The sequence below is a fragment of the Hippocampus bargibanti genome, linkage group LG17 (genome assembly GCF_051943395.1).
Source record: "Hippocampus bargibanti isolate YZ-2025 linkage group LG17, ASM5194339v1, whole genome shotgun sequence".
In the NCBI taxonomy this organism is placed as follows: Eukaryota; Metazoa; Chordata; class Actinopteri; order Syngnathiformes; family Syngnathidae; genus Hippocampus; species Hippocampus bargibanti.
The window spans coordinates 2,160,397-2,179,499 of record NC_142750.1 but is presented as its reverse complement, the minus strand read 5'-3'; the positions used below and the strand labels follow the sequence as shown (position 1 = coordinate 2,179,499).

Here is a 19,103-nt window from a genome sequence, read left to right as displayed (position 1 = left end):
GGTCGCTAGCTGGCTATCTACCTAGCTAGCTGACGAGGGATCTAGCTAGCTGCCGAGCGATGTAGTTAGCTATCTATTTTTTGCATAATAAATGTATCGTATCGCAATACGGTTGATATCACTGGGCAAATATCTTTCAGATTCATATTTTTTTCTTTCTCATTCTTTATCTGTTTACTAAACTACAGTGAGACCTCAACTTACAAACTTTTTTTCTTACAAACCTCAAATTTATGAAAATTAAACCTTATAATAAGCACTATTTTCATAATACACACCCACCACAGCTGGCGGAGTGATCTTCGGCGGAAGCACACGACCGAACAGCACCAACAGTCCTTATGGAAGGTGACTCTCCTTCCATAAGCCATCAACGACCATCAAAAAGACTTGAATAAAACTTTATTTTACAGCACAGTTTATTTTTTTAATTACAGTCGTCATGTAATGCGCCTCTCTTTCCAAACAGCAATTCCCTTTGACCTTCGACCTCCAATGCCATTCCATCAAGCCATAAATGACCATCACAAATGTAAATAAAGTGACTTTATGATACAATGCAATGTATTTCTTTCATTACAATACAATAGCACATTTATTATACATAGAATAAGGTATGCTGTGTGTAGTTTTAAGGCTTATTTAGTTGAAAAGTATATTTTATGGAAACCCGGGAACGGATTATTCCCATTTTAATGGTTTCCTATGGGAATTTTTTTTTGAGATACACACTTTTCGCCTTACACACTCTGTCTGGGAACCAATTAAGTTCGTAAGTTGAGGTCTCACTGTATTTGGAATTTGCAGCGTCAACCTTCAGTCTTTCTCACGGTGACACTGCATTCGTGGTAAATTACTCACCGATGCATCATCAGATTGCCCGGAACACCTCTTCCACACGTGCACACACACAAGACTTCTTTGAAGACAGGAAGAACAATCTGATTAGGAAACACATTTGTCACTTCCTGTCTCTCGACATGCCTTCGGAAAGCGCTTACAAAATGTCTACTCGCGATCACGGCTTTGTTGTTGTTTTTTTTTTTTGGTTTGCAAATTAACACGAAGGCGTGTCTGGGTTGTCGTGTAGAATAATTTATTGCAGCTTTTAATTTATTCCTCTGTTTTAAAGTCATGAACAATACTTACACGTTTAAAAGGCAGAAGCATTTTTACAGCACGCGCGCACGCTACAATCAATAATAATAATAATAATAATACATTTCATTTATAAGTGCCTTTCAAAACTCTCAAGGTCACTTTACAGTCGCAGAAGTTTTTTCGTTGCTGAGCAGCGGCAGCCACACGCGCCAGCGTTCACTCAAGCAGGAAGTAACTCAAATAGATAGAAAGCTAGCGAGCTAATAGATAGCCAGCTAAAGATGACGAAATCATGGCAACTCGTCGTGGCCGTTTCGGGTCAAGGCGCATCCAGTTAACTCATTCACTGCCATTCCCCAATTTATTCGGGATTAAAAATATGACGTAGAGCGGCATTTGTAAATTTGTTTTTTTTTTTTTTTTTTTTGGGTGCCGATAAAGCACTGGTCAGACCTCTGGCAATGTTTTTTTTTTTTGCCTTCCATGAGTGGGCAGCATTTGCCTTTTGTCCATGTTAGCGCTTTGTTCCAGCTTCGGCTGTTGTTAAAGCACTACAGAAACCATGTATTGTATTTTAGACAGTCGCCCTCATTTCAAACTCATATAACTCCAGACCGCTATTTATTACCTCGCTAGCGTTCTATCTTATGAGTTACTTCCAGGTTGAGTGAACGCTGGCGCATGTGGCTGCCGCTGCTTACCCGCAGAAAAAAACCATTTTGTGAGTGTAAAGTGACCTTGCGAGTTTTGAAAGGTGCTTAGAAATTAAATGGGATTATTATTATTATTAAAAAATTGGGTCTGGAGGTTGTAAATACGGGTGGTCGTAAGTCGAGCTGGTCGTAAGTTGGATATTAGCTGTATTTGAGTGTTTTGACAGTGCATGAAAGGCTTGTGCGTATATCTAAAAAAAAAACAGTGGCATATGTGAAGAGAAGACGTAGAAAATAGATCGGCTCTTTTAACATCTCACATCAGCAGTTAAGGCATGTGACAATGCTGTCAATCAATAATTCCAAAAAATTAATAATCATAAACTGCTGGTTACACGCTTTGACGCGTGTTACAAACTCACGTGTGCGAAACCGAAGAACCCAAATGTGCTTTTTTTGGGGCAGTTCCGACAGTCTTGAGGCTTTTTCCACAGGTGGTCTTTGTGTGCCTTAAGAAACGGCTTCAATGGCCGCTTCGTCGTCACGGAAACAGCCCGCGGCCTAGCTGGGGGGCGGGGGGCGGGGTCAACACGTCAACGTCACCCGCCGTGTGTGCCGTTTTTAGTCCAATTCGGGCGAGTCGGGCGTTTCCGCGTGTTTGTCGCTGTTATTTCGGTCATTTTCACCTGCCGGATCTTCGATGGCGTCGCAGGTGGGTCGTAGCGCCGGGGAGATTTGGGCCTCGGACTCACTTTGGTTCGTTTCTTCCTCGTTCTCATCCAATCTGGTGAGAAAGGAGGCGGGGCCGGGGAGGGCGAGGGGATTGGCGCAGGTGTGGTGGAGGTGCGGCGAATCGGCGGGGGGTAGTAAGGTCAGCGATTCCACGCTCAGGGCGTCGGCGTTGCTGTCGGTGAGGAGGGAGATTGTGGGCTGGGAGGCCGGGGTGAGACTGGGGGCCAGGGTTGGAGGCGGGTCATGGGCGGGGTCGGACGCGTCGCAGACGACGCCCCCCTCGTAGGACGAGGACATGGGAGGAGTGCCGCCATCTTGGAGGGGGCAAAATAAGCCAACGTTTAGTTTTTGGCTGCTTGCGTTGTCCGATTGAGAGCTTGCGTTTTTGGTTTTGTCACGATTTCAGTCGCGTTGTTTGTTTTGGTCACGTTGGAAATATTTGGGAGAAGGACAGGCTTTCTCGCTCTCATTCATACTCTTGCTCTCATATATTCTCTCCCGCTCACGCACTCTCTTGCTTGCTCGCTCACTCACTCTCTCACACATTTGCTCTCTCACACACTCTCTTGCTTACTCTCACATTCTTGCTCTCTCTCACTCATACTCTCTTTCATACTTTCTCATATAGTCTCTCTCCCTCTCACTCACCCTCTTTTTTCTCTGATTCTCTCTCATATAGTCTCTCTCCCTCTTACTAGCTCTCTTGCTCTCTCACTCTCACATACTTTCTCTGATAAAGTCTCTCCCTCTCACTCGATCACTCTCTTGCTCGCTTACTTGCTTTCTTTATCTCTCATTTTCCCTTTCTGTCATTTCGTATCGCTCCCCCTGTCTCTCATATAGTCTCTCTTCCTCTCAACTGCTCTCTTGCTCTCTCTCGATCATACTCTCTCATATAGCCACTCTCTTGCTCGCTCGCTCACTCTCTTTCTTGATTTCCCTTCTCTCATTCTCATGTAGCCTTTCTCCGTCTCGCTTGCTCGCTCACTTTCTTGCTCGCTTGCTCACTTTCTCTCTCACACTCACTCCCTCTCACACACACTCGTTGGCTCTCGCTCACTCTCATTTTCTCTCTCTCAAACAGTCACACTCATTCTCTCTCACATGTAAGACTGGTCTTTACCTGCGGGGCTGTGAGCAGAAACGGTGCTGGTCGTCACAGAGTCGCATCGTCCGGTGCTCCCACTTCCGCTGGAGGGAGTTGAAGGTGACGAGAGAGGTGAGGAAGGGGTGTTCTGCGAGACGCAGTGAGCCACCGCGAAGCCTGCGGACGACGCGCATAATCCGTTCAACGCACAGACGCCAGGTGAAGCGGACCAATACGAATCCAAATTGGAAGTTGGCCATCTTACCGGGAACTTTATCGACTGAGGCAAAGACCGCCCTGCCGGCCGCGGGGTCGTTGGGCGCTCGTCGCGACTGCTCATAAAAACGGAAAGGGAGACCGCCGGGGGACGGGGTGGCCGTCTGGCCGAAACCCAGCACCTCCGTCGTACTTGGCTGCACGGGAAGGTCCAAAAGAGCTGCGTAGGGGAAACGCAACCGATTGGAAAAAAAAGTCCAGTCGGAATATGTAAAAAGGCGGTTAAAGTGTCACCTGCTATTCTCTGCATTTTCATGCGTCTGGCTTGGATGCGACCTTTGGCGAGGCGTTGCTTGGCGATGATGCAGCGGATGTGGTCGGCGAAGATGAAGTTGGCCTGGAGGATCGGCAGTGGCTTGGCGTGGGGGTTGGAGCTGGGTTTATGGATGATTATATTTAAAGCTCGGCTGTCGTCTTCCACGCCGGATACTTGCATGTCCTGGTGGCGGTGACAAGAAAAATGCTTTCGAGAGGATCGTGCTTGACATTGCCTTTTTTTTTTGTTGCTCAGAAGCCATTGTGGATAGCGGTTTCTAAGTACAATAAAAAAAACAAGGACACAAAACTAACCTGCAATAGGCCGGCAAACTTGACGACGCCCCACCCGAGGCGTTTGGTTTCTGGTTCGACCAAACTCATCTGATAAACATCGACGGCGAGGAACCTTTGAGCCTGGCCGCCATCTTTGCTGACCACCATACATGCAATTAAGTCGCTGTTGTCTGAAACAAACGTGGAAGCGTATTGTAAGCCAAACCCCTTTTTAACTCATTGAAAATATAATGTAGAGCGCCATTCCCGAAGCAGTGAGGAGTCACCTACAAGGGATCATTCCTCAAGGTGGTGAAAGAAGAAAGTTACGTTCCTCATCAAGTGTTTAATGCTGAGTAAACCGGCCACTCCATTCCATCAAGCCATCAACGACCATCACAAAGGTAAATAAAACAACTTTATTATACAGTACAGTTTATTTCTTTAATTATAATACCATAGCACATTTATTATACATACAAATAGGTATATTTTGTGTAGTTTTAAAGCTTATAAAAATTAGAAAATTATGTTTTATGGGGACCTGGGAACGGATTATTCTTATTTTAATGGTTTCCTATGGGAAGTACATTTTTGGGATACACATTTTTCGCCTTAAACACTCTGTCTGGGAACCAATTAAGTATGTAAGCCAAGGTATCACTGTATATGGAAAAAGTTAAAAAACACACCATTCACTGGGGGGCTCGCCTTATACTCGCTGTGCCTTATACACCAGAAAATACAGTACTGGATCAGGAACTTTTGCCAACATGCATCCCAGACGTCAAGCGTTGTGTTATGGACACAGGAACTTACTGAGATCCAAGACATCATCAGTCTTAATAAGGTCTTCGGGTCTGGTCAGCGGCAACTGCGTTTCCAGTTCTCCTTGAAGCTGCATCGATAGTGAACGCAGCATGAAAAACACACGCATGGCCTGAACGGGAGTGGAACGCACACAAAGGAAAGGATTAGCATGACATGTATATGATTTCAAGAAACACACGCAAAGAGATTTTGCGACTCCACAATACCCTTCGCGTCTTCTCCACATCTCCGCAAGGGAGCCTCTTAACAAAGTCGATGCCGGTCAGAGGTGTGCCGGTGGGCGGCAAAAGGATGGAGGCGTCCATCATGAGATACTCCACGTTCAACGGTTTACTCTGAAACCATCAAGCAGCGTCAACCGGGTGAGTTTCAACTAACAGCAAAAAGTGCTTTTGTCATACTTGTTACGGAAGAAAAGAAAAGGAAGGCCAACACACACCGTCATACTCCTGTATTCATCTTCAAACATGTCCAGAAAGATCTCCTCGCCCTGCATTTCAAAAGAGCATAAATCCCGGGTATTAAAATACTTCATTCTTCTCCGTACGCCGATGAAAAGAATGGCCTAGGGTGGAGTCTTGCCGATCGCAACGGCTATTCGGAGATGATTCATACGAGGGCGTTGTTCAATATGGATTTGCGGTTCATAATTCATGCTCGGGTGCTTCCAACATGACGGTGAAAATCGTAGAGGAAGTAAGGGAGAATGGTAGAAGGATAGTCCATTTCGATTGTCACTTATCACACGAAATGGCTGATATTTTTAAATTGTACAGCAAAATAGACATCCACATATATACACACACACACACACACACACACACACACACACACACACACACACACACACACACACACACACACACACACACACACACACACACACACACACACACACACACACACATATATATATACATATATACACATTCATTATATATACAGTAAAGTCTTGTTATATCGATATTCAAGGGAGTCCGAAAAAATATCGATATAACCGGGACTATCGATATATCCGACCCTGTTTGCATGTAATTTTCTCCGTGCGTGCATAGAAATAGTATCGATATAACCGGGACTATCGATATATCCAATATCGATATAACGAGACTTTACTGTACATATATAAACATATTATTTTAATTCACATAAATTATATAGATATACATACATATATATACATATATACATACGTATACATATATAGTATATATGTATATATGTGTACGTATGTATATATTATATACATACGTACACGCATATACATACGTACACATATATACATTCTTATACATATATACACATATATACAACAGACAAAAGAAAATGAAACTGACTGCCAGTGAAATTTTTGTGTCATAAAACACTTATCATAAAGCGCGGTGAGTAAGACCAAAACAGAAAGCAACCAGGGAGCAGAAAGTAAAAGTCAACGAGTGTCTAAACTCACAACAATAAAATGTATTGCCCCGCATTAAGCGGTTAAGTGCGAGGGAAACGTGCGCTTCTGATCGACAATCAGTTTTGTATCATCATATACGAAACTGATGATCAATCAGAATCCAACTAATTTAATTGCAGAATGAGCAATGTCAACATGATCGTTTGGTGGTGTTTTTTTTTTTTTGTGTGTGTGTGAGAGGTTGCTTTGTTACCTTGTAAAATCGCCGCAGTAAATGCAGGCTTTCCTCTCTCGCCCCCTGTGTACATGAGACGCAGGACATGTCAGACATGCTAAAACATGCTTCCCGGGACACTGGAGATAATATTGCATAATTGAACTGGTATAAAAAAAATGCATTCCATTTTAAATACACAAGTATTAAAAACGATGTGTTCATTGCAAGGATAATCAGTGGGCCTCAATCGGCAGTACATATGCACCGAAAAGCTAGCAATCACTCATTTGACGACAATGAGGTTAAAATCTTAGCGAAAGAAAATAGATGGTTTGAAAGGGGAGTAAAATAAGCTATTTTCATAACACAGCAAAAACCCTTCACTAAATAGGCCTGGTGGGGTGAGGTTCAATTTGAATTGTTCCTCCGACAGACTTATTAGGCAACATAGGCTTAGTTATACTGATGAGGTGATACCAGAGCAAATGGGGTAATCAGGCCAGTCGTAGACCCCACTCAGGACAATAGAAGTAATCAGTGTAGCCGCAGGGATTAGTCCTCTGCTCCCCCCAACCTGAGAGGAGGGACCAATCATAGCAGAGTCTGGACAGTAAGGATATATATAGGGCCAAAACTACCAGCAAATTTTAGTTCGCTGACGAAGCCTCTTGGATAAGAACCGAAACAATCTGACACCTTCAAGGAAGTACAGATGACGGCTGAAGAAACCTTTTCATCGATGAACAACTCCTGTACGACTGAGAGCTTACACAGACGATTTATTTGAGTGCGTATTTATCCATCTATCCATTGATTGATCTATTTATTTATATTTTAATCCAGCCTTTCTATCGTACGCCGAGATGGGAACATATCGTTTTACGTCATACCTCCAGGCAGGCCAGATGAACATCTTTGATAATGCACGGACTTCCAGGTAACACAGACTGCTTCAACAAAAGGCAGCTGAGCTCCAGGGTGGCGAGACGAACGCGACCATCTAAGCACGGAAGCGACATCATCAATGAGCGCCTTGGTCACGTGTAAGATCGCTAACGTGTACGTTACCTGGTTGGGCCGCCTGGCTCATGACTCTGATCAATCTTTCGGCAAGTACCAAACTGTACGAGCTTCTTTCCTGATCGGGGACCGGCAACTGCAGTCGTTCCAGAAGATCAGTGTTTATACCTAAAAGAAAGAAGAGGGCGGCTGGAATGAAGATAAGACGGAATTGGATGAGGAAAAGATGAGGATTTGATGATGACCGCGTGGGATTTTTTGCACATTGGAAGGTGTTTGTTTTCTGTCGCGGCTTGGAATTGAAGCGGATTTACGTCGGACGGGAGATGTGAGGCAGTCGCTTTTCGTCAATGGATGCTACAGCTTCGTGTTTGCTTTCAACATTTAGCTTGTAGTAGACGTGTACTTTTCACCATGACGTCCGTGATCCACTAGTGAAAAGGATGCTTTGATCCTCTCCTCATTTATCGAGAACTGCTTCATGTCACAAAGAGGGTACAGCAAGTGCTGAAGAACGAATGACTCTGTGTCTTTGTGTTGTCACATTATTTGTTTAGTTTTTTTGTTCTTTTGACTTCAAGATGGCGCCTTGAGAGTGGCTGCCTTTACAGTAGCTCCCGTATTTCGTTTTTCTACTTCTTCCTTTCCCTTTCATAACTTATAATACCAATAATAATAATAATAATAATAATAATAAATTTCATTTATAACCGCCTTTCAAAACTCTCAAGGTCACTTGACAGTCACAGGATAAGTTTGTCTGTGGCTAAGCAGCGGCAGCCAGACGCGCCAGCGTTCATTCAACCCTGAAGTAACCCAAATTGATAGAAAGCTAGCTGGCTAGCTCATAAAAAGCTAATAAATAGCTAGCTAGCCAGATAGATAGATATCATTCTAGAAAGCTATCTGGCTATCTAGCTGGACAGCTAGATAGCAAATAGAGAGCTAGCTAGCTAGCTAACTAACCAGCTGGAAACGAGGCAATTTATCAACAGCGACATGAGAGGTGAAAGTAACGCGATGTGTGTGTGTGTGTGTGTTGTCATCCTCAGACTGCGAAATGTAAATTTCTCCACTGTGAGACAAATAAAGGCAAATCCAATGGATCAAACCTTTGCTATGTGAAACTGCATAGAGCAGGCAGAGGACAAACAAGGCGTGGTAGTCGTCAGCGGTGCAGTCCAGGGCGCTGTACACCATTTCTAAGAAAGGCCTGCAGAAAGAAGACAAAAGTACATTTGATACTCGCACACCTGACACGCACACGTGTGAAAAAGCTACCTGCTTCGTTGCGCGTGCGTGCGGGTCGCTGCCGCAGTCTTTTCTTCATCCGTGATGTTCTGCTCGGTCAACTCGGATACTTTGCAAGTCTCCATCACCACCATTTCTATTTCTGGGCGGCAGGGGGACACGTAGCTTGATAGTAGGCATAATGACGTTTACGTTGGCATTCGATCAAAAGGTAAAGGAAAAAAAAAAACAATTGAAATGAATGTCCCGCTTCGCTTTACTGATGATTGCTTTGTGTACTATATTAACTCATTCACTGCCAGACGATGTGCAAAAATGTGTCCGCTACAGTGCCAGGGTTTTTGTCACTTTAATTCCAGGACCCACAGAATATTAAGTTTTAGGACTACATGAACATTCAATGCAGCATAATAAACCTTAGACTCTCATCTGTCATTAAAAAAAAAGTTAATTCCTAAGTTATATGGGTCTGGAGTTATCTGAGCTTGAAATGGGGGCGGGTGTACAAAATGCAATGCAATAAATACAAATTGGTTGATATAGCGCTTTAACAACAGCGGAAGCTGTAACAAAGCACTAACATGGAAAAAAGGCAAATGCCGCCCCCTCACGAAAGGGAAAAACATTGCCAGAGGTCTGACCAGCGCTTTATCGACACCCAAAGACAGAAAAAACAAAACCCGAACAAATTCGGGAATAGTGCTCTACGTCCTAGTTTCAATTCCCAAATCAATACGAGCATGTCAGTGAATGAGTTAACATTTCCAAAATAATATTTGGACCTCCAGATGAATATACAGTATATTTTATTTTGAAATCACCATGAAGGATTTTTCTCAATTATCAGTCAAGTGAAGGACTGGATTTGGATGAACAACAAAACCTTTTTTTCACCGATTGTTTTGGTATTTGACCGAAAACACACACACGCATGCACACAGAGCGAGAGGAAGACGGGCGGACAGGTGAGGAGCATAGGATGGATGATATGGTTTGTTGACTTCCAACGATGAGGGATTTGATGTTTGATTGACGGCCACCCATGGAGGAAAAAAATGAGGCTAAAAAAGGGAAGGCAGGAAGGCTTCATCTCAAAACTTAGGCAAAGAGAATTTTTTTATGTATGATGTGTATTTTAGTCAGGAGATTGTCAAGTCTTTTTGTCCCTTTTTTTTGGACTTGCACTGCTGGTCACCTTTCACTGACTTAAAGGACAACCGACGCCTCCGGACAAGTTGTGTCCATAATTTGTAAAATGGCTTCAAATGACTTCTACTGAGCGTATTTTACAAAGATTCCACGGCATATAGCTATATTTTACGTTTCAAGACTCGCGCTGAATATTCCGGAAGTCTTGTTTTTGAGTTGGTGACGAGTCCTTACGTTACGTCACTGAAGGAACGCCCCTGACCGAAGAAAGGACACATTGTAGTAGTCCTCCCATCACATTAATGTATTTTGCTGTACTTCGTTTGGTCTGAAAACTTCGTGTAGCACCAAAAAAGAGGCAGAAGAGGGCGACAAAGCACCGTGTAAGGAATTAATCATCCTGTGGAAACGGGCTGATTAATTCCTTACACGGAGCTCTGTCGCCATTTTCTGCCTCTTTTTGATGCTAGATTTCCCGCCCCCAGATACCTCAAAATGGCACGGAATAAATTCTTTAATCGATTGCAAACATGTATGCTTTCCTCTTCAGAACTATTTGAAGCATATTCATAACTGGATGAGTAACAAGAAAGCATATTCTCCGAATCTGAAGCCATTGTTTTGATTCTCCTGCAAGGAAAGACGTCTTGGGGTGACACCACGAACAAGGGGGCGGGACCTTCTCAAACTGGCCACTTCCAGGTTAATTTTTTTGCAGACTATGGACACTAAATCATTTTTATTTGTGTTTTGCATTTGACTAAAAATATCATACTGCGTGTTTTGGGTATTTTAGATGCTATAAAACGTTTTTCTGATGTCAGTTAAAAAACAAAAAAGTGACGTCGGTTGTCCTTTAAGGAACAAGTTGATTTTGGAGCTTTTTGTTTTCTCTTTTTCGTTTGGAGACGAGGTTGCTTTTAGATAGAAATGGGGGGGGGCGGGGGTACACCATGGCAGATTATCCAGATGGACGAATGGGAGGTAGGGGGAGGTTGAACAAAGGCAAACGATCCTGTATCGACTCACACTCACCTTCCGCCGTCTCCCCACACGCTCTGCTTCCCTTCGAACTCCCGCCTGTTCCTAAAATCTCGGTACCTTTTCCCTTTTCTCTCTCTCGGCCTCCATCGCCTGCTCGGCCGCTATCGTCCCAGCCCTCATCTGACCCTTCTCGGCTGCCACTGCTCCCTCCTCCTCCTCCTCCCCTGGCACCCCCGTCGTCATCCTCCTCGCCGAGGTTCTTGTAGTTTGGCCTCTTCTGGCTTCTCTTGCGACCGCGGTGGCGGGAAAGCTCCAGCAGGCGCTCCAAAGATTCTGGCGGCTTGGTAAAGCGACGCATTCCTCCGGAATTAGACTGAAATACATACGTGGGTACAGCATTGGTATATTACGCCAAATACACAGTCGGAAAAACAATCATTGTCATGTCAATAAAGTATTCTTAATATCAAGAAGGCGTAAGTTTAAAGACTATTTTCTTTGTATTTTCTGGAATATAAGACGTACCTTCAAAGATGACATTTAAAAACCTGTTCCGTACATAAGGTGCACCTTCAATGAACAACATACTTTAAAACAGGGGTGTCAAAGTCATTTTTTGCCGCGGGCCACATTGTAGTTATGGTTTCCTCTCGAGGGCCGTTATGAATTTGGGGAACCCATTAGAATGTTTAAATCCCTTCAAATATTACATATAGAGCACACAGCAAATTAATGAATAACTCGTTTTCAAATCTGAAGTCAAGAATAATGACTTTTATTGCGGTTGACATCCAAAAATATGATATTTTGGCTCAGATTTTAGTCAAAGTCATTTTTTGACTTTGACACCTGTGCTTTAAAACATTTACCATACATAAGGTGCACCGCATTATATGGGGCCCCTTCAATAAATGACATATTTTAAAACGTTTTCCATACATATATATGGTGCAACGCAGTATATTGGGCACCTTTAATGAATTATATTTAAAAACGTTTTCCATACATACATAAGGTGCACCGCATTATATTGGGCGCCTTCAATGAATGACATATTTCAAAACGTTTTTCATACATAAGGCGCACCGCATTATATGGGGCACATTCAATGAATTACATATTTCAAAACGTTTTCCATACATATATACATAGAAACTTTATTCATTCATTGAATGTTCGCCTTGCACATTATATATCGAAAAAGTTTAAGAATACACCATTCTTTCGGCGTGCGCGTGGACTAAACTACAGTAAAGTCTCGTTATATCGATAGTCCCGGTTATATCGATATTTTTTCGGACTCCCTTGAATATCGATATAACGAGACTTTACTGTATTAACCCTGAAAAAAAAAAAACATTTAATCCCACTCCGCTTTCCTTCCATCAAAAAAACTGACATTTATGAAGAACTTGAAAATCTCTCGAGGTTGTTTTGAAACGTGCTCTAACAGCTGCTCGTTTTGACCACAAAAAAAAATATAGGGTGCAGAGGCTCTTTATTGTGGTCGTCGTCTTAACCGACATCATTTAGAAGAGGTCACACCTCTGCTGGCATTCGGCGAAAAGGTTGGCGGCTTCTAAAAAAACCCACAAAAGCTAGAACAGAGAACAACCACAAATGTTCTCAGAAACGCTCACTACGTCGCCGACGTCCACCGATAACACAATAACAGATGGTCAAAAGCAAAGAAAATTGGGGGCACGGAGGTTTGGGGGTGGGGGTAGGAATCTAAATTTGGAACGGTTAAGTTAAAGGACAACCGACACCACTTTTTTGTTTCCTAACTGAGATCAGAAAAACGTTTGATAGCATCTAAAATACCCAAAACACGCAGGATGATATTTTAGTCAAATGCAAAAGACCAATAAAAATGACTTAAAGTGTCCAAAAACTACTTCAAATTGAACCCGGAAGTGGCTAGTTTCAGACGCCAAGACGTCTTGCCTTGCTCGAGAATCAAAACAACGGCTATAGATTCGGAGAAGATGCTTTGTTGTTACTCATCCAGTTATGAATATGATTCAAATAGTTCTGAAGAGGAAAGCATAAATGTTTGCAATCGATTAAAGAATTTATTCCGTGTCGTTTTGAGGCAACATTGGGGGGAAATGTATCACCAAAAAAAGAGGCAGAAAATGGCGACCAAGCTTCTGGACAGAAATGTAGCACCCAGAAAATGCAGAAGATGGCGTCAAAGCTCTGTTGGAAATGGGCTGATTTTTCTCCTGGGAATTTGTGTCGGTGAATATGAAATAGTTGTCTTGGTGCAACACATTCATTAACCATCGCGTTATTTATGTGTTTTCCTTCTAATTTCACCATCAACACGGATCGACAAGAAGATTTCAGGGCAAACAAAGTACCGCAAAATGCATTGTGTGTCCTTTCTCGGTCAGGGGCGTTCCTTCCGTGACGTGATGTCAGGAATCGTCACCAACTCAAAAACAAGACTTTCTGAATATTTAGCGCGAGTCTTAAAACATAAAATATAGCTATATGTGGTGGAATCTTTGTGAAATACGCTCAGTAGAAGTCATTTGAAGCCATTTTACAAATTATAGACGCAACTTGTCCAGAGGCGTCGGTTGTTCTTTAAGCGGGTGATTGAGGAAAGACGGACTCGCCGTATAGCGCATGACTTACGGTATTCCTTTGCGGATTGTAAAGGCCCGTCTGTGGGATAAAAACGGAAAGGTCCCCGTTGAAAATGACATCGGCCAGCGCGTTGACGAGGGGTTGATAGTGGATGATCAGAAAGACCTGTCAAACACCCGGGGAAAATCATCAATGTCCCCTCATGGGAAAATCATTTCATGTGTGGAAGCAAGAAGAAAAACCATTTAGCACCCTCATAATTTTGCACCATAATCATATTAGACATTCCGTCAAGCGGTGAGAGCAAAATATTACGTGGCATCCGTCTGCGGCTGGATGGATGTATGGCTTGAGGAGCCCGCGACGAGAAGAAGTAGAAAGAAGAAAGAATTGCGACTCTTGCTACCCTACTGCTACCTAGATCTGGTCTCGCCATTCCTCATCTTTTCGTTTTTGTTGTTGCTTTGATTTCAAGATGGCGTCGCAAAAGTGGCTGCCTTTACAGCAGCTCCTGTATTTCGTTTTTCTACTTCTTCCTTTCCCTTCCTCTACCTTTCATCACTTTGCTGCTGTGAAATGTAAATTTCTCCACTGCGAAACTAATAAAGGCTAATTTCATCCAATCCAATCAAAAGGCATTTTTATTTTTGTCATAGAAGACAAAACCTTCAAATCCCATCTCAAAACCCACCTATTTAAAATTGCATTATTATTACAGTAAAGTCTCGTTATATCGATATCGGATATATCGATAGTCCCGGTTATATCGATACTATTTCTATGCACGCACTGAGAAAATTACATGCAAACAGGGTCGGATATATCGATAGTCCCGGTTATATCGATATTTTTTCGATCTCCCTTGAATATCGATATAACGAGACTTTACTGTATTATAAAACTGAGAACATACTATAAAACGTGGTGTGCACTCATTTCATCTTCAACCATCCATTTTTTTATTACGTGTTATGTAATGCGATGCCTACTTGTGACAGCAGGTAGAGGGACACCTGAGGGTTGATCTTTCGCTCTTCATGCTAAACAACAACAACAACAACAACAACAACAACGTCAATTTAAAATCACAGAAGCAAATTCCTCCCAAAATTCCGAGCCCACTTACCGTTTCTTGGCTGACCAATGAGAACACATAAAGAGGTAAAAACAAACGGTTGAGAAGGTGGTCAGTCAAAACGTCATTGAGGAATTCGCAGTTGATGATGAGGATGTCGTTCAAGTAGTGGAGGTGGTCGAGGTGCTCAGCGACCAGGTCGCTTAACCTGCCTCGATTTTTGTGCCTGAGACACAACAGAGATTTCGGTATCGGTGACATTTTATGTTTGCGTTAATATAAAAAAATTGCAATTAAAGCGGTATAAGAAGTTGAACATTAAAAATACCGGTAGTGTAATTCGAGTCCCTGTGGGTGGTTACAAATAATGGGCTAAGCCAACTCCTAGAGGCCAAAAATAATAACACAGAGCTCTCCAAATATCAAGCGCAATGCAATACGGACCCGATAATCACTTACTCTTCATCAGTCTGCACACATTTGTCCAGTTCAATAACATGGCTGCCGATAAACCAGACTAAGTTGCTGAAATACGGCACCGCCGTCTTATCTCGGATGTAGTGCAGCATGTGCTGGTTGTCCACTAAAAGAATCACAAGGATGAAGGAGACCGCTTATTATCGCACGTCGTTAATATTTTAAAAGAGTGTTCGTGTCAATGTTCGTAAGGCGAAAGGTTCGTGAGCTAAAGGGTTCGTAAGCCGAGGTATCACTGTACACCGGGGGTGTCAAAGTCATTTTTTGCCGCGGGCCACATTGTAGTTATGGTTTCCTCTCGAGGGCCGTTATGAATTTGGGGAACCCATTAGAATGTTTAAATCCCTTCAAATATTACATATAGAGCACACGGCAAATTAATGAATAACTCGTTTTCAAATCTGAAGTCAAGAGTAATGACTTTTATTGTGGTTGACATCCAAAAATATGAAATTTCAGCTCAGATTTTAGCAATCATCATGGAATTTAACAAGTTTGATTTGCTTTCGCGGGCCGAAAAAAATGATGTGGCGGGCCGGATTTGGCCCGCGGGCCTTGACTTTGACACCTGTGCTGTACACTCAAGCAGATAAAACTGGGATGGATATCAATAAAGCTTATGGGTAAGTTTTTGTTTTTTTTGTTGTTGTTTTGACTTCAAGATGGCACCACATAAGTGGCAGGCTTTACAGCAGGTCCAGTGTTTTGTTTTTCTACTTCTCCATTTGCTGCTGTGAAATGTCGATTTATCCACTCATAAAATCTAATCCAATGCAATCTAATATGGCCCTTCTATGTATCGACAAAAATGCCACGAAAAGGCAGCTTCAGTAATACCCAGCCCAAGAATAAGACTGAATGAATGGAATCAACTTACATGAAACTGGAGTTAGGCCGATGGAGTGCGCAGAAGGTAAGGGGGGGATGAGAGGGGGTGAGGAGAGTCGGCAGAGGAGGTGTGGTTGTCGGAAGGGAAGAGAGACACAAACAAACAGTGTTAAAGTGAATAGTGTCATGGCTGTGAAGTTGGTCCGGGTAAGGGACCGCGAAATTAGTTGTTCTACATCAAAACAGCAAAAATATATATATACTTTTTGTTCCACATTTTAACCATTCAAATTGCGAAAATCTGTCCCAAATATATCATAATATAATACAACATATATTGATTTATATAGTATTACAGTCCTCAAAATTGCATCAATGAAAAAAAAAATGTTTCAACTGATCCAGTGACCTTGAGAGTTTTGAAAGGCGCTTACAAATAAAATACATTATTATAATTAGTCTTATTATTATCATTTGCTAGCTATTTGCTAAATACAATGCATCATTATTTTTATTATGATTATTATGATTATTATTATTCGCTCTGGCTGGCTATCTAGCTATCTGGCTATCTAGCTAGCTATCTATTGGCTATCTATTTGAGTTATCCGCGTGTGGCTGCCGCTGCTCACCCACAGAAAAACTGATCCAGTGACTGTGAAGTGACCTTGAGAGTTATAATAATAATACTACTACTACTACTACTACTACTACTAATAATAATAATACATTTAATTTCCAAGCGCCTTTCAGAACACTCAAGGACACTTTACAATAAAAAAAAACAATCCATCGATTCTGTTCCCACCTTCAAGTCCCATCTCAAAACCCACCTATTTAAAATTGCATTTTCTGTGTAGCTCTCTCACTTGTTTCTATTTATAATTTTATTTTATTTATCATATTCTATTTGTGATTGTATTTTATTTATTATAGTACCTATGCTTGTCTGTGACTGTAACGTGTCCTTGAGAGCTTTGAAAGGAGCTTAAAATGTAATGTATTATTATTATTATTATTATTATTATTATTATTATTATTACAAAACAGTAAAACCACAAATAAAATTATAAATAACAAAATAGCTGATTGAACTGGACCATGAATGCAATTTTAAACAGATGGGTTTTCAGGTGGGATTTGAAAGTAGGAAGGGAGTCAATATTATGGATGTTTGGTGGCACTTATAAATGAAATGTATTATTATTATTATCAATCTTATTGTTGTTAGGTTGTTAATCAAGACGTATGCATGCAAGGGGTTGAACTTCACCTTTGTACACGTTGAGAGTGATGGTGCGGACGGCGATGCGAACCATGCTTTCCGGGTGGTTGAAGAATTTGATGGCCTCGGTGTACAGGGCGAAGTCATTCGTGTGCTGTTTTTGGGAGACACGGAGAGAAGCCAACAGGGAGTTGACGTTGACAACACAACAAACAAACTTTCCAGGTGGACCGAAACAATTGAACCCGTTTATGCCATTAGGTTGATCTGCAAGACATCTCACCTCATTGTAGAAAAAGTGCACCGTGTGATTGTTGAGTTTGAGCGACAGGGTCTTGAGGAAGGAGATATAGTAAGCCATGATCTCCTCATCTGAAAAGTCAAACTTGTGAACGATGATGGAGTTCACGTGGTTGTTGGATAGTAAGTAATCTGCACAAAAGAGAGGAAAATGTATATTTTTCAACAACAATTGTGTGGATGTGCTATTTTATCATGTGTGCTGTCAGAAAGTAACTTTATTTTGTTACTTTGGCTTGACAGGTAAACACTTACACAGAGATGTTTCGTGTCTGATGTTCTCAAAGAGTATATTAAGAGTCTGGAGAAGCTGAACACACACGTAACGCCCAGACTTCTGTCGCAGGATGTTCAGGAAGAAGGCAAACATGTTCTTTTCTAGGAAGAAGCTAAAAGTAGAGTGTCATTTAATTAACGCTCGGGAACACATCCGCTGTCAACGACCACGAACATCAAAGTGCCGTTGTGTTCATTTATGTTGTGATGATGAAGGTGGCTTACTCAAACACAGAGCTGTCATTCTGGTCCCCCCAGATGAGAATCTCCGTGATGGAACGAATCGTCTCCACCAGGAGGTTGCGGTTGTGATCTGTCACTGTTGTGTTTTTGGTCAACACATGGTACATGTACCTGAGGGTGACATAATATACATCAGGTGTGAGTAAAACAGACTAGGGGCTAATCTTAACAAAGCAAAAAGATAACAGTGGTATTTTTGATTGGTCAACCCTGGACTTTGGTCAAAATGTGTCAAGGTTCACTTCCAACACAATTTAAATAGAATATTCGTCTGAACCGGCAAGTACAATTTGTTCAACTAGAAGCAGCTTCGGTATAAACGTGCACAGGCCTCAAAAATATATACTGTAAACAGATGAAATCAGATTAGGAAATACTGACGCAAATAACAAAAGATCTATTTCTGTAGTGTATCCCAATTCACGTCAAATCTAGCATTAGCGTGTAGGTGTACATGCAAGCTACTCACTTTAAATGGTCCAACGAATGGATATTTTTCGATTTCCCTTGCCCTCCGACCCAGCTCCGAGACCTGCCAAACATGGCTGCGGTTGTAAAGGGATTAATAATTTGACAGGCGCTTTATTTCGCTGATATTAGCTGGGGCATCTGGCCATAACACCCACTTTTGGTGGAGCTAGCTACTTATCAAACAGTCGTGGATTGGTTGAGCTGGGAGGAGCAAGGACTCGTTACGTAATCGTAGTCGACGATGGTATGTTCGGGAAATGTAGTTTTCTATCCTCAACAAACTACAAATGTAGTCAGGCAGCGTAAACCATATCGCGAATTTAAACTTGTTTATTTTTTTTTAAAATATATTTTCCAGCCGTGATCCTAACATTTG

The 19,103-nt window shown here is 42.1% G+C and overlaps 1 protein-coding gene across 1 annotated transcript; it reads right to left on the bottom strand.

Annotated features, from left to right (window-relative positions):
- Positions 1 to 1,077: 1,077 nt before the first annotated feature.
- clec16a (C-type lectin domain containing 16A) lies at positions 1,078 to 18,913 on the bottom strand. The gene is made up of 23 exons (XM_089019521.1): positions 18,726 to 18,913; positions 18,239 to 18,367; positions 17,993 to 18,126; positions 17,721 to 17,869; positions 17,486 to 17,591; positions 15,367 to 15,490; positions 14,959 to 15,133; positions 14,822 to 14,872; positions 13,881 to 13,997; positions 11,286 to 11,607; positions 9,132 to 9,243; positions 8,963 to 9,063; positions 7,899 to 8,018; positions 7,721 to 7,830; positions 6,867 to 6,911; positions 5,651 to 5,701; positions 5,418 to 5,546; positions 5,200 to 5,320; positions 4,420 to 4,571; positions 4,084 to 4,288; positions 3,839 to 4,009; positions 3,610 to 3,750; positions 1,078 to 2,800 (listed from the first exon to the last, which is right to left on the bottom strand). Exons 1-23 carry the CDS (start codon positions 18,797 to 18,799, stop codon positions 2,376 to 2,378), a joined length of 3,264 nt encoding a protein of 1,087 aa, XP_088875647.1. The 5' UTR covers positions 18,800 to 18,913; the 3' UTR covers positions 1,078 to 2,375.
- Between the last annotated feature and the right edge of the window lie 190 nt (positions 18,914 to 19,103).